General features: G+C 48.9%; 1 protein-coding gene across 1 annotated transcript in view; it reads right to left on the bottom strand.

Moving 5' to 3' along the window:
• The window catches only part of Tbx5 (T-box transcription factor 5), a 49,401-nt gene extending 34,234 nt beyond the window's left edge, over positions 1 to 15,167 (bottom strand). The window contains exons 1-6 of the mRNA XM_031337657.1: positions 14,706 to 15,167; positions 12,926 to 13,110; positions 11,197 to 11,291; positions 9,114 to 9,233; positions 8,157 to 8,304; positions 5,065 to 5,217 (exon numbers count right to left, since the gene is read on the bottom strand). Of these exons, the coding sequence (XP_031193517.1) occupies positions 5,065 to 5,217; positions 8,157 to 8,304; positions 9,114 to 9,233; positions 11,197 to 11,291; positions 12,926 to 13,072 (663 nt within the window). The 5' untranslated portion in view covers positions 13,073 to 13,110; positions 14,706 to 15,167. The remainder of the gene's footprint in view (positions 1 to 5,064; positions 5,218 to 8,156; positions 8,305 to 9,113; positions 9,234 to 11,196; positions 11,292 to 12,925; positions 13,111 to 14,705) is intronic.
• Positions 15,168 to 19,953: the final 4,786 nt, after the last annotated feature.

The following is a 19,953-nucleotide window of genomic DNA, read 5'->3' as shown; positions in this document are numbered from 1 at the left end:
AAAAAAAAAAAAAAAAAAAGAATTTAGGACCCAAAACTGGTCCAAGAAAAAAATTGAAAAACATGGGCTTTATTTTGTCTTGGCTATGGGGGAAGCTTTTTGCTAGACTGGAAAAAAAAATGGCTCAGCAATTACAAGTGCTGGCTTCTCTGCCAGAGGACCCAGGTTCAGTTCCCAGCATTCCCATGGAGGCTCACAGTTGTTTGTAACTCCTGTTCCAGGGATCTGATCTCTTACTCTGAACCTTATGGGCACCAGGTAAACACATGTGCACAGACATATAGGCAAAACATTAAAACAAGTCACATGTGCACAGACATACAGGCAAAACACTAAAACAAATTTGTTCGTTTGTTTTTTCTCACACTGATTGTTTATATGTCTCTGGAGGTCACTCACAGGTTCACCTTTCCTTTATTCATACAAAACCATGATGGCAGGCAGGTATGATAACTCGAACCTATAATCCCACCATGCTCCTGGGGTAGCAGGATCATGGGATTGAGGTCCCTTACTGAGACTCTGTCTTAAAAAATGAAACAAAGCAAAAACTAATTGCATAGAATAGAAAATAATTAGTTATAGATGCACTTAAACATTGATTTTTAAATATGTCTTCTTTTAGGCAGTGCTGGAAAGAGAATCCAGGACTTTGCAAACACTACTCACTGCTGGACTCTACATCGCACCCACCTCACTTCTTCCAGGGACCACATAGACCCCTCCAGGATATAAGTGTAAAGCGTTGCTGGGGAGGGCTGGGGTAATGGGTCAGAGGGTAAAGTGCCCCTAGCACAGGCATGAAGACCTGAATTCAGATCCCACTGAACACTGGTTCACACATACAGAGACAGGAGGATTCCCCAGGAACACACTGGCTAGCCAGTCTAGCCAATTGGTGAGCTCTATGTTCAGTGAGAGACACTGTGTCAAAGGTAAGGCGGAGCCAGTGAGATGGTTCAGCTAGTTATGGTATTTGCCATGAAGCCTGCCATGAAGCCTGGACACCTGCGCTCCATCCCCAAGACCAATAGGAGGGAAAGAGAGAACTGGCTCCCTCGAGTTGTCATCTGACTTCTACTTGTGGGCATGATATGAAGGTACACACACATACCCACACAACACAGGCACTCACACGGGCATGTATGCGTGTAAACACACATACCAAAACACACATGTGCATGCTCATATACATATGTACACATACACCCCACACATGCACACACACATACACACCCTACACAGGCACACACAGGCATATACATGTGTATACATACCACAAAGACATACACACATGTGCACACATACACACACATACATATGTACACATGCACACATCCCACATACACACCCCACACAGGCACACACAGGCATATACATGTGTATACACACATACCACAAACACACACATGTGCACACATACACATGCCACACACACATATGCATACACACCACACAGACACACAGACACATACACGTGCGTACACACACCACAGACGTGTACACAAACACACACACCAGAATCATCCCTGAGAAATCCTTCTAGACAAGCTCATCTGCAGCTGAAACACATCTTATTTTGCACATAGCCTCTTACACTAGAAACCACTCTATAACACCCCCATAGGCTGCATGTCAGCTTATAAGGCCCCAAATCTGCACACCTGGAAGCCTATAGCTACCTAAAAGCTCTAGGGAAACCTACTTCTATTTACCATACAAATGCACTCCCTTCCAAAATCAGCATAAAACCGGATATCTGGGAAAAGGGAGAGAGGTGGGGGGGGGTGCAAAACATTAAGTGCCAGCTCCAACTGGTGAGACGACGGCGGTTGTAAAAATTAATGAAAATAATTGTTGCAAATTCTTGCTTTCAGGGAGGGGAAAAAACAACTCATAAGGGCCAAAAATCTTAATTATGTCTCTCTATTGGGGCTTCATTTCCTGGTCCCAACCAGAAAGCTTGTACCTCATAAATATGGACTCCATACACAAGGACTTAAGCTGGAGCAAAGCTCCTTGGGATGGAAAAGTCAGTTAACATTGAGGGACATGCACGCTTGCATACACAGCCATTGTAGTAAGAACCGGGAAATGAAATGCCCGAGTGACTTGTGTTTAACACCTACATATTTCTAGGCAGTGTGCTCAGAGCTGCTGACAACTGCTGTAAAAACCCAAACAAAGGCGTGTTTCCCAAGTGAACGTCGAAGCTGGGGAAGAGTCAAGTTTTTAAATATCTTTTTTTTTTTTCTAGGCTGTCAAACATCTGGGGAAATAACTCCCAAATCCAGCTTAGGGTCACAGCTGGGCTGAGGAAATACAGCTTGCCATTAAGGGTCCTGTGATTGGAAGGTGCATGCCTTACCATCTAAGAAAGAAACATTGCCACCTATGCACCCTACCTGGCACCTGCCTAGCATTCAGGAAACATCCTGGGTGCACTGAACTCTGTGAACCCTTTCCCAAACAAGGGCTTGCATTCCTCAGGTATTCCTGGCTGTTCACTCACCCGATTATTTTCCCCAAACTCATTCATCTAAGAAAAATCAAGCTCGTTCTTGATTGACAATGAACCAAGGGAACCACACAGATTTTTCAACCACAATAATAAGACCTACTTCTAAAATGTAGGTCGTGCAGATTTCAATACATTCAAGTAGTGGTACTGAACAGGCTGAAAGGTTTTCAAAAACATCACAGTTCTGAACAGAGCTGACCAGAGAGCAAACTGACCAGTGGCTAGATCCAGGCCACTGTCCTGTCGTCTGATTATCTGGGGGCAAGCCTAGCAAGAACCCCTTGAAGTGTATGCTATTATGATTCCCATTCTACAGGTGGAAACTGAGTTAGATCCTGCCTTTGAATCTGAGCACCCATCCCCCAGTGGGATACAGCCCTTAATCCACATGATGTTAGCAGCTCAGTGGTCTTACCTATGTCCTTGGCTGGCTCATCACCCACTCCAGCTGGGACAATGAAGGCAGAGATGCTGTCCACAAATCACAAGAACCCATGGCCCATGGATTTAAGTCACAGGTCCTACATCCACTTGAAGAATGTTTTCAAGAGTCTTGACCTTGACTAGGAAATGTATCTCTTTGAACTCTTCGTACAGAAAATTAACGACTCCGGGGCTCGACAGATAAGAAATAAGACAGATCCTATGGAAGATGGACTGGCAGAAACTTGTCTCCTGATGTGCAGGTACAAAATCTGCCCACTTGGCTAAAAAGGCCTTCATGTGCACTTCAACTAGAGACCCAGAGCCAACTAATTCAGAAAGCAATTCTGTGAAGCTTCAATGTAATCATCAAACACACGCCTAATTGTGTGAGGCTAGAGACCCACACTGACAGACCTGTCAGACCTTTAGACTGTGCTCAAAACTCACACATGGGTCAGCAAAATGGCTCAGCAGACAAGGGTGTTTGCCACCAAGCTTGAGGACCTGAGTTCAATTTCCAGAATTCACCAAAAGGTAGAAAGAAAGAACCAACTTTCATGAGTTGTCATCTAAACTCAACAAGCATGCTCTAGCACAATGTATGACCCCCTCCCCCGACACACAGAGTTCACAATATGGCAGTGTTGGGGGTATGTCCATATGTCACATGTGACATAGCAGTTCGTCTTTAAGGGGCCAGAAATGCAGCTCAGTGGCAGGATGTATTCTTAGCAGTATTTGAAGCTTCAAGTTCAAACCCAAACATGCTAAAAAACAAAAACAAAAAAACAAAAACAAACAAACAAACAAAAAACAAAAACAAAATGAAACAAAACAAATAAGCAGCAAAGTGCATACTGTATAAAGCTAAAAGCAAAGAGACAGGAGGGACAGGGACAGTGAATGTCCACTATGCATATGCCATGACATTGCCATGACATAGAGCTCAGAACATGCCAAGGACTCATGGACCCACATTTTAAAAAGTCATTATATGTACATACACACACTACCACCTCCACCTCCACTTCTACCACCACCACCACCACCACCACCACCACCATCACCACCACCACTACCTCCACCTCCACCACCACTACCTTCACCTCCACCACCATCACCATCACCATCACCACCACCATCACCACACACATCCTTTATGAACCTGAGCTTGCCTGAGGGGTAGGGGGATGAGATATATTGTGTCAGCTCTGGGAGACTTTAAGGCCACAGCTCAACAAAGGCTTGCAGAGCCAGTGAAGAAGCCGATTTCTGGGCTCGTGACTTATAGTTTCGCTAAATCACAGCAACTGACCTTGCCATTTTGCCCTGTTCAGCTCTGTTCCTTCCTTTAGGAAAAAAGGAATAGTGTTAAGGAGGGGACAGGGGTTCCTTCTGAGGCAAAAAAGGGAAGCTCTCCCTAGATCTGGAAGGGATCATCCATCACACTTCAGGCACCTTCCGTCCGAATTCAGAGACTCCCCACAGTGGGCTCTAACAGTGGGCTCTAACAGTGGGCTCTAACAGTGGGCTCTAACAGGTGGAGGCATTGGCTACCACCTAGCCAGAATCAGGATGACACAGAAGGAAACCTGCCTGTGACCCTTCTCTGGCCTCCCCTGTCAGCTTAGAACCTTTACAGCTAACTTCACCCAGATGGAGGGGGAGGAGACAAGCTCTACTGAGTGTGATCACGTGGGGCCCCCACTTAGCCTGGGATGTGCCACCTGCCCCATGGCCGTCTAGGTGCCTCTAAAAACCACGACCCCGTTCTCAACAAAAAAGGCATTCTTCACCAAAAACGTAGCACTAGCCACCCCTCCCAGCACAATGTCACTTCCCCTCCCTCTTTCTGTAGACTCTCACCAATTGTGCGTAAGTAGATTCTAACTAGAAAGGATAGGTGAGAGCCTTCCCCACCATGAATATAATGCAAACAGTTCCAACTTGGCCCCTGCCCAGCCCCCTGGAGGACAATAGCAGCTGAGGCTATAGGACTGTGGACCCACCCTCGCTCATAAAGGACTGCATTCCGGTGAGGACACTGCGCATGCGTCCACATAAAGCAGCAGGCGGGGCCCCGCGGTGGAAGCGAATGGAGACTCTTTCCCGCTTACCTTGTGATTCTGGTACGAAGTCACAGCGATAAAAGCTGTCTCCGGAAAGACGTGGGTGCAAAACGCAGTGTTCTTTGAACCAAACCCATTATTTTCGTCTGCTTTCACGATGTGTAATCGGGGCTGGTATTTGTGCATGGAGTTCAGGATAATCTAAAAATAACGGAGAATATGAGATTGTGAGAAGAAAAAAATAATAATCAAAACTCCCTTTGTTTCCAGCTAGATCCTCGCTCCTCCCCCGGCTACACTGCCAATTAGCTTTATTATATGGGCTCTCGGAAAGAAGAAAAAAATAGTCCTTTTTTTCCCCCTTCTGTTTTGAAAAAGGGCCAGTGATTTCATTTAAAAGAAACATTTCAAAAATGACAATTTCCACATTAGAAAGTCAAGGTAATATTCCAGGAACCTACCCAAAGCACACAGGGCAGTAAATCAGAATTCTTAATAAAGTTTGCTTAATAAATTAACTCTGTGTATAAGGGCACTTCCCGCCCCCCAACGGAAGCGTGGCAAGTCTGGAGGCGGGAGCCCTCGGAGGCTGGGAAAACTGGACAGCAGTGTGTGGCAGAGAGGGACAGGAGGGACATATGTGCATATATACAAATAGTCACCGCACATCCCCCCCGCCTCAGACACCTTCTGAGGAAGACCAAAGGCTGATCCTGCTAACTGAGCAGAGCAGTTTTAGAGTTCTGAGGCTTGCAATAGAACTTAAACCTGGGTCCTTTGTTTTGAAACATGAAAAGGAGGCTCAGTGGTTGGGGGAGGGGGCATAGTGGTATAGGAGAGTTGGGTCTGTCTTCCTAAGATTGTGGGGTGAGGAGAGAGCCCTACTGAAGCAGGGACGGGCTGATCTGGAGGTCTCCTTTTCCTGAGTATCTGTATTTGGGACTCAGAGATAGATCTCTACATCTACTGGAAAAGTGGTTGGTTGTATTCTTCTCCCTATTTGAGCTACTCCGGAGCAGGGCTTACTCCAGCTGCTGTTGGTTATTGCTGCAACCACATTATTATTATTATTATTATTATTATTATTATTATTATTATTTATTATTATTATTATTATGAGACTGGGGAGAGGGAGGAGGGGAGTGAGGAGGCAGGACTCCTGCGTATGAATTCATAGTAATAAAACTGGGTTTGTTGTCCAGATGATAACCATATTTTGATGCTGGGGTGACTGTTAAAAGTCACTGAAAACTCTTTAATGTGACAGGCCACATTTACCCATTCCCCAACCCTGCTTTTTCTACAGGATCCCAGGCCCTAGCTGCAGCAGGATTCAGCTCCCGATGTCTCTGATTGTTTGCACTGCTGACCTTGGCTTGTAGAATCCTTGGCCCAATCCTGAAGCAAGATGTAAGATCCTACCCCTTAGTTCCTGCCTGGAGGTGTCCAGCTCTAATTACACACACACACACACACACATCCTCTCCACTTCTGGGGCTTATAATGACGCTGACCAGCGGTGTGGCGACAGAGAGACGCACTGGGGCCCCCAGCTTGACTGCTGCAGCCCCTGGGCCAGCATAGCCTTCCTGTTGGCTTAACCAAATTGCTTTGACAGCTGGGGACAGTGTAGAGACTTCAGAATGAGGGTGATCTAATGGCCCCTAATTCCATCAGGGTGACTCTAGATTCAAAGTCGGTGTAGAGTACTTCACTCTTTGTCCATGAGCTGCTGAGAGGGAGAGGGAGACAGCTAAGTGGCTCATATCTGTTGATAGGGTAAGAACCTTTCCTGGAAGTCTACCCCAGAGCAACCCCAAAACGTGCTGTCAGAAAAACAGAGATGTAGCTTGAAGCCCCCGGGACCTTGAATTTACTTTCTGATTAGTAACCACAGGAATACCCCAAGCCTTCTAATCCCGGACCAGAAGAGCCCCAGGACACTTCTGCACTGGGATCACTATGAGTCCAGTGATCCGTACAGGATAGAACTTTCTACCAACAATCCAGCCTTCTCCCCTTCCCACATGCAAAACTTCTCCTCATCCTGAGACCCTCTTCCCTCCCCAGGTCCCAGTTGGTATCTGTCACTTTCGTCCAACCTACTCAGACCCTCATGTCCCTAAATTGGAGACTGTGTGTGCCCCTCCCCCCGCCCCGTGAAATCCCTAACCCCAAGCAAACTGTATATGAACTTGGGCATATCCTCTAACTTCTACCCCTGTCCCTGGACTTCCCTTTGCAAGAGCAACTTTGAGTATCAGATGTCCAAGGATGAGCATGGTCATCTAGCAAAGGGCTCTAAGTGGAGAATTCAAAAACCCAAAGTAACTGGTAGATTTGGGGCCATTTCTCCAAAAGCCTGTGTTTTGTTGTTCTTTGAGGGAAAGAAGAATGAAACCAGACTGAAAGCACAATGAATGCTGCACCCAGAACCTGGGAGAGGAAATGCACAAACTCACTGCACCCTCACATAGTTTGGGGGATTCACTAAACCCCTCTCTAGAACAAAAGTGATGCCAGGTTTGGGGATTCTGGTCTAGGTTTGCCCTCTCTGTGCATGGAAAGGAAGAAAAGAGACTGCAGAAAAGATAAAAGAGACTGGAAGAAAAGATAAAGCCAGAAAGCACTGAGCTTCAAGGAAGTAGAGGTCACTTGCCACCAGCAAAAGAGGAGGCATGAGACCTGGAAAGTTCAGTTACAAAGCTGAGCTTTAAAAAGATGGGGAGGCCTGCAGCCCCATCCTCAGCCACCCAGGGAAGAGGAAAGACAGATCCTGAGGTTGAACACAGGATGGACGGAGGAGAGAGTGTCCTCTCAGACTGAGAACTGACCATGGAGAGCAAAGAATTCAGGGTTAGGAGGGGAAAGAAGGCTAGGTACTGAGTAACAGAGAGGAGCAGGGAACAGGAGGCAAAAAAGGTGAGAAGGGATAAAGTCCCGATTAGAATGATAAAAGAGCTGACAAACCCAGCCCTGAGGGGGGGTCTCAATTAGCTGGGGAACAGCTTGGGGCTAAGTAAATTGGATGCTGGAGAGAGCCCCAGGGCTGTGGGAAGCAGAAGAAGGGGCAGAAGATAGAGACCTGGGGAGAAGTAAGGGGGGTTGTCTCACACACTGACAGGGGACAGGATACTTACGTGTCCAAATGGGTCCAGGTGGTTGTTGGTGAGCTTGAGTTTCTGGAAGGAGACAAGTTGTCGCATCCAGTGGGCTCCGGTGGCTGGGGAGTCCGGGTGCACATAAAGGCGACCCGGCATGGCAGGCTCTGCTTTGCCAGTTACGGACCTACGCGAAGGAGACAAGAGCTGCAGGGCTTTCCGTTGCCTGGAGGTAGCTGGCCTGCAGGGAGCTGCTTATGAAGGCAAAGGTCTGGGTACATTCTGGTCTCCTTCAGACATTTACAGCCCATACTATATCCAAGAAACCCCTTGGCCTGGCTCTTTTTTCTTCCCACCCTTCCATGCCTTCCCCAGCCTAGTGCCAGAGTGTGTGGGGCCTCAAAGTCTCAGCTGCCCGCAAATTATCCGTGGTATCTGAAAGTAAGCACATGCAAAAGTCTTGAAAACACAAATGCTTTTAAAGGAGCCAGGCTCTTGCAGCCTCTGAGCTGTGCACTGCCCACCGCCTGAGGAACAATGGAGCCCAGGCATGAGTCTCCTCTGCTTACTGTTTTACCAGTAAAGCCATTGGCCAGTTTTGCAGTTTCATAAAAAAAGTCATGTTCAAAGCAGGTAACTCATAAAAAATAACTGTAAATGATTTTATGCCCCCCAGAAATATATCCAGTACTTGGTAAAAAAAAAAATTAAAAAAAACATTTTAAAAAGAGAAAGTGCAGCCCATGTGAGTACACAGGGTTCCCTCACTTCCCACAGCCTCAGTTTTTAGGTCTAGGAAATGGGAGTTAGTAGCTGCAGCCCTTTTATATACAACAGAATAGGCACAAAAACCTTGAGCTTTAGTTGGAAATAATAATAATAATAATAATAATAATAATAATAATAATAATAATTTTTCTGTTCCGGTTGCTGGGGTGAGATAGGCAACACAGTTTCCTCCCAGCCCTCCCTGCCCTTCGGGACCCTGGAACCTACCATTTGTTATCAGCAAATTTATATCTGTGGTCGTCTGCGGGAACAATATCCATAAGAAGAATATACTTCGTTTTGGGATTAAGGCCAGTCACCTTCACTTTGTAACTAGGAAACATCCGCCTGGGGGAGAGAGAGAGAGAAAGAGAGAGAGAGAGAGAGAGAGAGAGAGAGAGAGAGAGAGAGAGAGAGAGAGAGAGAGAGAGAGAGAGAGAGAGAGAAAGAAGGGGGGATTCGTGTCAATACTCAGAAGAACGGGTCCCTGATCTTCAGCCATTTTCCCTGAGAAACGACGACCACTGGCCCCACTCCATCCTCGATGAGATCCAGGCCGGGTTTCCCCTGAAGTTACCGGGAGGAAAAAAGGACGCAGAGAGAAGGGAGGCAGCAACAGCAGGAACCTCGGAAGAAAGTAGGGCCCTGGGTTTGTTGCCTATAGACTTTTAAGTTTAAAGAGACTCGCTTTCAACTGGATAATCTAGTATCAGGGTGAGGAGGAGGTTCATTCAATACGAAATTAGCTAGCCACTTGCTCCTCAAGGCTATCATCCAAGGTGGTACCCTAGGGACCAGCTTGAATACCAACGTGGTCCTCTGCCCTGAGAGGTACCCAAGTTCTCTGGGTTAGTGACCAGCCCCGCATGGCCAGCGTGCGGGTCACTCATAAATGTTCTGCAACTTCTCGACGCTTGGCAGGTTTCCCTAGGGAGCTTAAACTCCCAGGCACTCAGAAAAAAAAAAAAAAAAAAATCCAAACCCTTCCACAGTTTTAGAGAGAGCCGAAGCCGGAACTAGAAAGTTGAAGGTACACACTGGTGCAGAACTCGGATTCCTAAGGGCTCCCCCATACCTCGGCCTCACTAGAATATTTTTTTTCCTTAAAGTCTAGTGAGGACTGTGCTCCAGAAACCAAGGAATCCGGCTGGATTTGCGCACCAGGATAAGTCCTTGGACCTAGGTTGCTGCAGCGTGGGAAGAGGTGAGAGAAGGCCTCTCCATCGCAGGCCCGGAGCCCGGACCTCCTCGTGTTTATCTGCCCCAGCAAGAGGCACCAGCGACAGTGCAGGCCTTTTATAGTTAAATCCTCTCGGCTCCAGCGAGGAGGAAAAGGCAGCCGACTGGGACTTTCCCTCCTGGGCAGGATGGGAAAGGGAACCTCAGATGTCTGATATAAACAGACCCACCGCCTTCTAGTTCACTAGGGCCTCGGGCTGAGCGGGGGAGCCGACATTGTTTAATTTCAAGAAATAATAAACGTCACCGTTGTCAGTTTATTGAGGGCTGCTCGGGCTGGAGAACCCGCGGAATCTGGAAAAATCAACTCCGCCCTTTGCCTTTACACACCCGGCAGCTTGGGCCTACTGCCCTGGCCCTGTCTCTTCGCATGATTGCACTGGGCAGACTCGTGGTCTCTTACGTGGTGAGGACGCATGTAGCTCAGGCCGCTGGGGAAACGAGTTGGTTCCCCAGGCCGGCACATACAAATGCACACGGAAGACCCAGAGTTTGAACTGTTCTATCACTCCCAACCCCAGGCCTAGCCTAGCCTCTCTAGCTGAAACTCCTGCCGGCCTTGAAGAGCAGTTTTTGGACCCGGCGCTATGGCTGATCGGCTGTGTTTATTCGTGTCTGTGTACAGAGCTCCGAGGAGCTCCCCGCTCGCTTTCAAAGACTTCACCCTCTCTCTATAAACAATGAACGAGGTAGCGAATACATTCAACAACCCCGGGTTTGGCAATCAACGGGTGGGGACCCTGGAACTATTCCAAGGTCAGAGAAGGTGGGAATAGGGGTGGGGGCAAGGGAGCAAATCCAAGTCTAGCGACTCAAAGTTCTTCTCCAGTCTCCCCATCTTCACCTTTCCTCCCTGTCCCCACTTTTCTCTCTGTGCACTTCAATCTTCCTATCCTACCCAGAGGTAAACATTGGGGGTAGATCCCCAACCTGCTGAGGACTCTTTAGCGAGAATGGACTCTGGTTAAATATTGTCTCTATTCTAATTTTATTTTCTCCCAAGCCTTTTCTTCCTCTTTTTTTTTTCTTCCCTCCAATGGCTGCCCTCCTTCCGTGCCAGGAGCTGGCTCACCTCCCTGCCTTGGTGATGATCATCTCTGTGCCCACTTCGTGGAACTTCAGCCACAGTTCTCGTTCGTGAAGAAAGACCTTGATTCCTTCCATGCCCTTGATAGACAGAGAGAACATTTTCAGTGATGGGTCTTAGCAGGTAATCCTTTCTCAAACTCTCCCTGTATGTAGAGGCTGAGTACCTGGCAAAGTGTGTGCATTCAAAGAAAGAGGGCTCTGCTTTCTGGGGAGTGATGGAAAGTCTAGGAAGACCCTTGGCATCTGCCTCCAGCTCCCTAGGCAAGCTGGAGCTTGCATCCAGCAGCATCTCGGTTCTCAGTACCTGCTTGGTACTCAGTTCCACCAGCTTGAGGCCTGGGAACCATCCCCCACCACAGAGCTTCTCCTCCCTAGAGGTTCAGGCCATCTAATTTGGTCTGGTTTTAGCTGAGACATGATTGGGGAAGGGATCCATTTAGAAAACCCCACTAGGATATTTTTGTATTGTCCCCCAGATGCAAAACACACAACTATGCAAATACATCGCTGTCCATCACCACTGAGTCTGACTATGAATATACAAGAATTTTCAATATTATTGTTGTTATTATTATTGGAGACAAAGTCTTGCTCTGCAGCCCAGACAGGCCTGGAATTTGCTATGCAGCACATATAAGGGTATCAAACTCTTGGCAATTCTCCTGCCTCACTCTCCTAAGTGCTAAGATTCCAACAGATGTGAGCCACTATGTAGAAAATTTTCGATTTTCAAAATGCTTTTCTTCTCAAGGACCAACAAAACAAAAACAAATTTCTCAGTGTCTATATTAACAATCTTCCCAGGCTCTCACCATATCTAGCACCACCGCCCAGCCTTTCTTTGACTTGGGGCAATCACTGATGCCTTTTAACATTTTCTTTTTCAACTGGAAGTTATTTCTAAAAAGCTCAAACAACCAGACGCAAATCTTCGTTTTGAAACAATTATCAAAAAAGTGGACTTGCTTTCCCTTCTCAAAATATTATGTACATTTCCCACAACTATTCGTAAGCCTCTTTGCTTTTATTAAAAATTATACACACATCTATTGGAAAGAATTTCTAGATCAAACCCAGCTCTCTGGTCAAGCCCAGTGACACCTAGTTTTAAACCTACTTAGAGCACCCAAAGCATTGGCGCTCAGATAGCAGATCGCAGGGTGGGTCCCCTCCCCTCCCTCCGCTCGGGACCAACTTCCAGCTCGCCGGAGCTCCGGGCTCTGGGTGCCTTGGTCCCAGCCCCTGTGTGCTCTCCTCGGCGGGTCAGGGAGCTCCTCCAGGCCCCAGAGCAAGATAAATGGTACTGAATGAGGGGCGAGGCGGGCTGCGCAGAGCAGGCGAGCCGAGGCGAAGGCTAAGAAAGATCTAAGGAGGGTCAAGCCATCGCTCATGCCGGCCTGAAGCGGCCGCTGACCCGACCCTTAATAAGGCATACCCAGGGCAGCTGGGAGAGAATTATCTGAGCCGTTGTTAGCTGACCCCAAATAGTCGGATAATTGAGAGCTCTCCAATAATGTAAATAGGTTTCCAAAATACGCAGGCCATAAAGATAAACGCCTCGATAAAGTGGATTGGAATAGAGTGGAATTGGGGGGAGATTGGATGAGACAAGCCAGGAAGTGGGGAGGAATAACTGGCCCTGCCCGCCCAGCACCTCTAGCAGAGCACCGAACTCAGGCCTCGGTCTACGCTGCTGGGCTGGCTTTTCTTACCTGCTGGGTGAAGGCGGCCTGCGGGGATGATGGAGACTTGCTGGGAGCTCCCAGAGCACTCTCGGCTTTCGAATCGCAAGACCTGTCTTTGGAATCAGGCTCCAGAGGCGTGCGCGCCAGGCCGAAGCCCTCATCTGTATCGGCCATGGTGCGCCCGGGTTCCTGTGCCCGCGCGAGGTTCTATTCTGAGGACAAGAGAGAAAGTTGGAGAGTGTCTAGCGACATAGGGGACAGCTGTTTGACCCTTCACTCCAAGCTGAAGGAGGCTTCGGAAAGTCTTTTATTGTTACACTTTCCGACCACGCACCACCGCTTGCGAAATACCCGCTTCAGACAGGGAGGAGGCGGCAAGGCCCCCCGCATCTCCCCTGCACAGGCTCTGGGTGATAAGAGAGCTGTCCATCAAATTTGTCTGAACTCCTGGAAGAGCCAATAAAGATAAGGTGTCGGTATTTTTGGAAGCCATTGGGTAGAAACCCAAAACAAAACAGAAAACAAAAACCCTGTGCCCCTTTGAGAAATGGTCTTTGTCAAATCCAAGAGGCCATGCCAGCAATGTTTTTTAAATGAAACCTCATAAGAGACATTATTTTTCCACAATAGACAAAAGGTCCAGAATAACCCGCGTCTTGCAAAAGTAAAAAATAAAATAAAATAAATAAAATAAAAACAGGGAGAAAGGAAAACTCAAAGAAAGGATAGAGGATAGTAACCCTCTCTCATCATCCATTACAAGCATTAAGATGAAACGGCCTTTAAAATTACTCTTCCCTCCCCAACCCTAAGCAATATCAATGGAAAATAAATAAATAAATAAATATAGCCATGGAGAGCAGGAGGTAGATCCAGATCAGAGAGGAGCCTGCGACTCGGTGGCTGGCTCTCCGCTGCCGGCCGGCGGGCTGTGGACCCTCCCGGATCTTTTTCAGATTCGTTTGACTACGGAGGACGACGGGAGGTGGGGTGGCAGGCGTTTTGTAGAGTAAGCAAGCTCAAGGGAACTTCTTTGAGCTTCAGTGGGGCTGGCTAACTCAAACTGCCGGCCTGGCTCCCAGTCGGACAGCCTAAAATCAGTCCCAGATAAATCCTGGTCTGCAGACATTCATTGGGCTGCTAGGGACCGAGGTGGTTGGTAGGGCAGCCCCAGGGGTTTCAACCGAAGAAGATAAAGTTGTTCGTTCAACCTCCTTCCTCAAAGAAGGATTTCTACCACTGCCTCTACCTCAAAACACCAGCAGACCCTATGTAAGAGATGGCTCCCACAATTTTAGCAGCTTCTTAGGCAAAAAGCCTGAATCCCAGCCTGCTTTGAAGCGGCCTGAGACCTAAACCGGGCCAGGGATCTTTTCTGAGAGCCAATTCTTTCTTCCTCTGGCCTTAGGAGCTTGGGGAAGACTGACATGGGAGCCCCCATAATCTTCTCATAACAAAGAAAAACAGGGCTGGAGCCCCACACGCTCTCCCATTCACGATCAGCCATAGGGAGAAACCCACCGGAGCCCTTGCCAGGATCTCGGGAAGCTCAGAGGCTGGCGGAGACGAGCAAGATGTGGTTTGACAGAACCAGGCCGAGTGCCTTGCAAGCCTCAATGCTGCTCCATGAGTAGCGGCAGCCTCCCGGCTCCCTCTTGCCTTGAAAGGCTCTGGTAAAATCTCTGCAAGCCAGACTCTGCAGAAGGCAACACAGGGCTGGAGTCCGCCATTCTCCGCTTCCCCGGCCGGCCGACTGTGGCTGCCTGCTCCCGCCCAAGCCTCCCCAGCCATCTGGTAGTACGGTTACCTCGCTCTGTACAGCGGGATGCATTCGCCACCGCCCCTCTTCCTCTTAGCAGGAAAGCCGGAGGCCAGGTGGGGGTGCAGGCATAGTGTCTCTGGAGTTTGTGCTGGGGACTGCTTGCCCAAGCTAGCTGCTACTGTTGCTACGAAGAAGTATCCACCGCTAGATCCTCCCAGCGACTGCCCACCTCCAGCACACACCTCCTCCACAGCTCGCTGGCTGTTCGCTAGCCCCAAATACTTTTAAAGAAGGGCTTAGAGAGACTAAATAGCAGATCTGGGATCATCCCTAAACCCTACGATCTCAGTATCTGACTCTACCCTTGCACCCCTAGAGAAGAAAAGCTGGGAGACTTGAGAGAGCCTTGGGAAGCAGCCAGCTGTTTTCAGAGAGACACTTTTAGGGGTTAAAGTTCCAGAATTTGAAGTATGGTGCTCTCTCTCTCTCTCTCTTTCTCTCTCTCTCTCTCTCTCTCTCTCTCTCTTTCTCTCTCTCTCTCTTTCTCCCTCTCCCTCTCCCTCCTCCCTCTCTCTCTCTCTCTCTCTCTCTCTCTCTCTCTCTCTCTCTCTCTCCTCTCCTCCCCTCCCTCCCTCCTCCCACCACCTTTCCCACTTTTTCACTAGATATACCCCAAACTCTTGAACCACTACAGGACCCTCTGCTCTAGACCTGCTGGTTCCCCACCCCCCACTCCCTTCCCACTTCCCACCATCTTTATCCTCCTTCCATCTCGGTTGGCTGATCTGAGCCAGTGGCTTCAGGGAGGAAAGAAAGAAAGAGAAGGAAGGAAAGGCAGGAAGGAAGGAGAGCTACAGGAATCAAGGCAGAACTCTGGGAAGCCCAGCAATTTCAATGGCCCAACCCTGCAGAGAACCAAGACTGATGCATTAGGCGTGTGCACACACCCACGGGCCTTTGCAGCCTCACCCGAGATTTCTGTCTCCAATGCTGACCTCAGACAGAGAGCGGTGTGACCCTGCCTGGCCCCTTGCGGAGCCAGGACTAGCTGCCTTGACATCTCTCCTCCACTTCAGACTCATTGCCCCCCAGCCCAAGCTCTCTAGGACTTGTGAGAGAAGGTGCCTTAGCATAAGGGAACCAAGATCAAAGATGCCAAAAATTGCTGTGTGTGCCCCCCCCCCCCGCCTCAAGACACACACTGGAGTGTACACAGAACAGTGCCCAGTTTTATTAAAATAATCAGTCACTGAGGGCTGGCTGGGGGTTTCAGCTGCCAGCGCTCCTTGGCCTGCCCTTCGCCTCTCTGAAGTCTGCAGTTCAGAGGGTGAATGAAAGCAGTCTATAGCAGAGACACTAGAAGCAGGTCTTCCTGTTAGCAGAACCAGGCTGGACAACACAGAATGTTGCTTGAAACAAACACCCAAGATCACATTCTGGTTCCCTCTCCAGCTTCCTTACGTTCTCTCAGTACCGAGTCTTTTCTTGGACTCTAGTTAGAGACTACATCCTTAGAGCCTAAGGCGAGAGAGAGAGAGAGAGAGAGAGAGAGAGAGAGAGAGAGAGAGAGAGAGAGAGAGAATGCCCCCACAGGACTCCAGCAACATCGTAGCCTCTGCGGCTGCAAATTTTGCAGCCCGCCCCTGCAAAACTTCACCAGTGGACTTTGCAGCTGTAAACGTGGGGCGGCTAGGGGCAACCCCACCCTCTAAGCTTCTAGGTCTGTTTTCACACACCCTGGCCAAGGCAGCTATTTATCTGAGCAAACACCTTCTTCAAGCTTCAAAAAGTCAGCGAGGAAGCCTTTGGGGTTGAGCGGAGGCAACCTCCATCTTCAGTGGAGGGCTGAAAGCCAGTCTGACCTCTGGTTGAGAGCTTGCATCTCTGGTTGAAGGAAGGGGAAATCCAGACAGACCTCTCCAATCCCTTTTACATTCGCAGAGATTTGAGGATAAAATTAATCCCCATAAATAATCAGCAGGCCCTTCCCAAGAGGGAAAATCTGGCCTTCCCCAAGCAACAACTCAGCCAGATACACTTCCGTCCCTTCGCTTAGATGGTGCATGAAGCCAGCCGCCATGCATTGCTGTTGCGAGTATTTTTCTTAAAACCTGGGGCAGGAGATCCAGTTTTCCAGGTGATAGAAGATAAAATCCAGTAAGGAAGGGGTTCAGCCAGGCTTAGGTAGGGTGAGAAGCAGAGGCTCTGGGGAAAAGTAAGGCCGCCCTGTAGATATCTGTCCCTCCCTCTAGTTTCCCCCGCAACAAGACTCACCTCTAATAACCTCACTCTTCCTTCAGCCCAGAAGCCAAAAGGGCTTACTCACTGAGGCAAGGTAGCTCACAAGGAGTTTTGAAAGGACATTTCCTTCCAAAACCCCCTTTTAAAATGAAGACTTCTTCCAGGGTCTGTCAAGAAAAGCAAGTACCTCCCAGCTTGCCGGTTGGTTTGTGGTCTCCGACAAATTAAATATTACTGTTTATTGCCAGGCATACCCCCCCCAATAAAATAAAGAGGCAACCAGGCGATAGTGACTATCTCACCAGCCGCTGCTCCTATAGGGCTTGGAGACGTCACAAGTCACGCAACCAGCCCGCGCCTTGTCAGGTTTGACTGGGGGGCAGTGGCGAGAGGCTGAGTTCTCTCCCCCTTCTTCGTTTATCAAGGTCTACTATAAGATGCAAGTCCAGCCTGCCTGGACCTTGGGGGAAATAAATAAATAAATAAACCCAGAACCCCCTGGAGTAGGGAGTGTGAACAGGAGACACAAATAGAAGCAAAATCGATTCTTTTAGAGAGATCAAGAGAAGTGAGGGCCGAGACCACCTTAGCCCCCATTTGTAATGAAACCAAGGTTCCCCAAGCCTTCTTACTCACAGAGCTTTATTTTTCTGACGAGGAGGCCCTTTTAGCTGGTTACATTTGGGGTGCCATATCTCATGCCCAGGTCCGTTCCAGTACTGAAATAAGTACTAGGGGGCTATCTTAGTGGCTATCAGATATCTTAGATGTCTGCCAAGGTTCCTTGTAGAGAGAAAGGCCATTCGGTATGCCGCTCCTTCAGTGAGATCGGGGATGCAATGGGTCCCAGAGTGGCCAGACGGGGGCGGGGTGCGAGTGTGTGGTGGGGCGGGGTGGGAGTAGGGGTAGAGACGGGTGCACTGTGCGGAGGGAAAAAAAATTTTCATCTCCGGATCCTGCTGAAGGGCGAGGCGCTCTATTTTGCTTTGTGGAAATCGGCAATTACTTCTAGTTGGATCAATGGACATAATTTCTAAGTGGTCGGGTGGGTCTGCGTAAGCTTCTACGTGCATTTGGAAACCCATTGGGTTTTGAGTTACGAAACCGCGCAGACTTTCTCCCACCCGGCGGCTCCGGGCAATAAGCTAGGCCTGCCCTACACGGAGCAAGCGAGCGCCGGGCCTTCCGGAGGGTAAGTTCCCCACCCCCGCCCCCGCCTGCTAGCGGCCCTAGGGGAGTCAGACTTTTCATCAGAACTTGTCCCAAGCTTCGCGGGTCTATCCTGGGGTTTCGCGATCTCCCCTCCCCCCGAAACCTTAGGATTCCCAGAAGCACGATCCGGTTCTGGTCGCGGTCCACCGAGGATTGGAACGGCAGTGACACGGGTGGCCCTGCAGCTGCAGAGCCAAGGTCAGGCCCCAAGGGACAGCAGGCAGCAGCCTGCAGAGCAGACGCAGGACACCAGAGCGCATCCCTGCTCTCCTCCACAAGAGTCCAGGCTGCCCGGCTGCTTCAGCTCTGCTTTCGTTTCCCAGGCGAATGACTCTGACCCCAAATTCATGTTTTCACCCAAGAGTGCAATCCAGAATTCTTGTCCCCCTACTCAGTAGGGCCAATGTAGGACGGGAAACCCAGGCCAAGGGTGCCCCGCGAGTGGGTCAAGTTCCTTTCACTTTCCCCCTTTGCTCGGCAGTTTCGGGTGCAACTACCTGGACCGAGCCAGAAGGGTTCACCAGCCCAGCTTCAGAGACTGGCCCCGTGCTCTGGAGAAATCAACCGCCATGGGAAACACTACAGCCTCAAAATGGATCTCAGCGTCTTGTCCCCTTTAACCTCATCCTCTGTGCGGAAATTCTCAAGAGGGCAGCAACACACCTCGCACCTCCCTTCTTTCCAAGAGTTGCTCTTCCCCCCAGCCCAGCTCCCCTCTGGCTTTTCTCCCTCAGCATCCTTCCTTCCCCTTTGCAAAATTTCAGCCTTGATCTTAAATACCTCAAAAGATAGGAAGACCCGGAATTCTAGTAAAACAAAACTAAGGATCCATTGCTGTTATTATTGTTATTATTATTACTATTACTATTGTTATATTACTTACATTTCCCCTTTCATTTTAAAGTAAAGCAGAAGAGAGCACGCGGGACCACAAACTCAGTTCAGCATCCCTCCCCAATGGCCCGTCCCTGGCTCATTTGGGTCTCCTCTGGGGTCAGAAAGTAGAGAGGAGAGCATACAGGCCTGGGAAAGTTAATAAGAATTCTAACGACAATAGAAATGATGAGAGAACTAAACTTTGGCCAACTTAGATCGCAGAAGGAAGACTCCTAGGGAGGGTGGGAAGGTTTTTATTTTTCTTCCTCAGGAGGTCACTTTCCCTCTTGCCTAGTGAAATCTGACTTTATTATGTGGGTTTTTTTTTTTTCCAGGACTTCAGGAGTGCCCTTTCCAATGTTTTATTCAACTCCCAGCCTCCCAGCTTTGGGCCTTCAGGGAAGAGCGTTGGCTGGGTTCATTATTATTCAATATTCGATATACACTTCTAATATCCCATGGGTTATGATTATTGCTTTTGACTACGTGGGTGGACGGGTTGTTTTGTATTTCAAATCAAGGGTTACAGAGATAAGATGTGGAAATGTTTCTCTAGACAACCAGCTGTTAACAGAGTCCTCATTCCCTCAAAGCAGCAGTTAGGTGACTGCAGAACTCGGTGGTAAAGGACCTGCTATCCAAATGCCACCCCCAATATGGGTGGTCACCAGTCCTAAAGGGTGAGGGTCTGAACTGAGATGGCCCGGAGCCTCCGCAGGCTGCAGGGGCTGCGCTGAACCCAGGGAATTTGAATCCTATCTGCAACCCCGAAGTCGATGAAAGTTCTGCGGATGTAGACACTGCTTCTACACCGTCAGGGGCCTCAAAATGTGTGTATGTGGTGACTTTGTTGCCAGAGACTTAGGCTAATAACTCTAGGGCTGGGGTCCCCCTTGAATGAAAAGGAACCTGTCTGGATCCCCCCCAAGCCCCACTGAAGGGTGCCACGGAAACTTGGGAGTGC

The sequence above is a fragment of the Mastomys coucha genome, unplaced genomic scaffold (assembly GCF_008632895.1).
Source record: "Mastomys coucha isolate ucsf_1 unplaced genomic scaffold, UCSF_Mcou_1 pScaffold22, whole genome shotgun sequence".
In the NCBI taxonomy this organism is placed as follows: Eukaryota; Metazoa; Chordata; class Mammalia; order Rodentia; family Muridae; genus Mastomys; species Mastomys coucha.
This window is presented reverse-complemented; position numbering and strand designations above follow the sequence as displayed.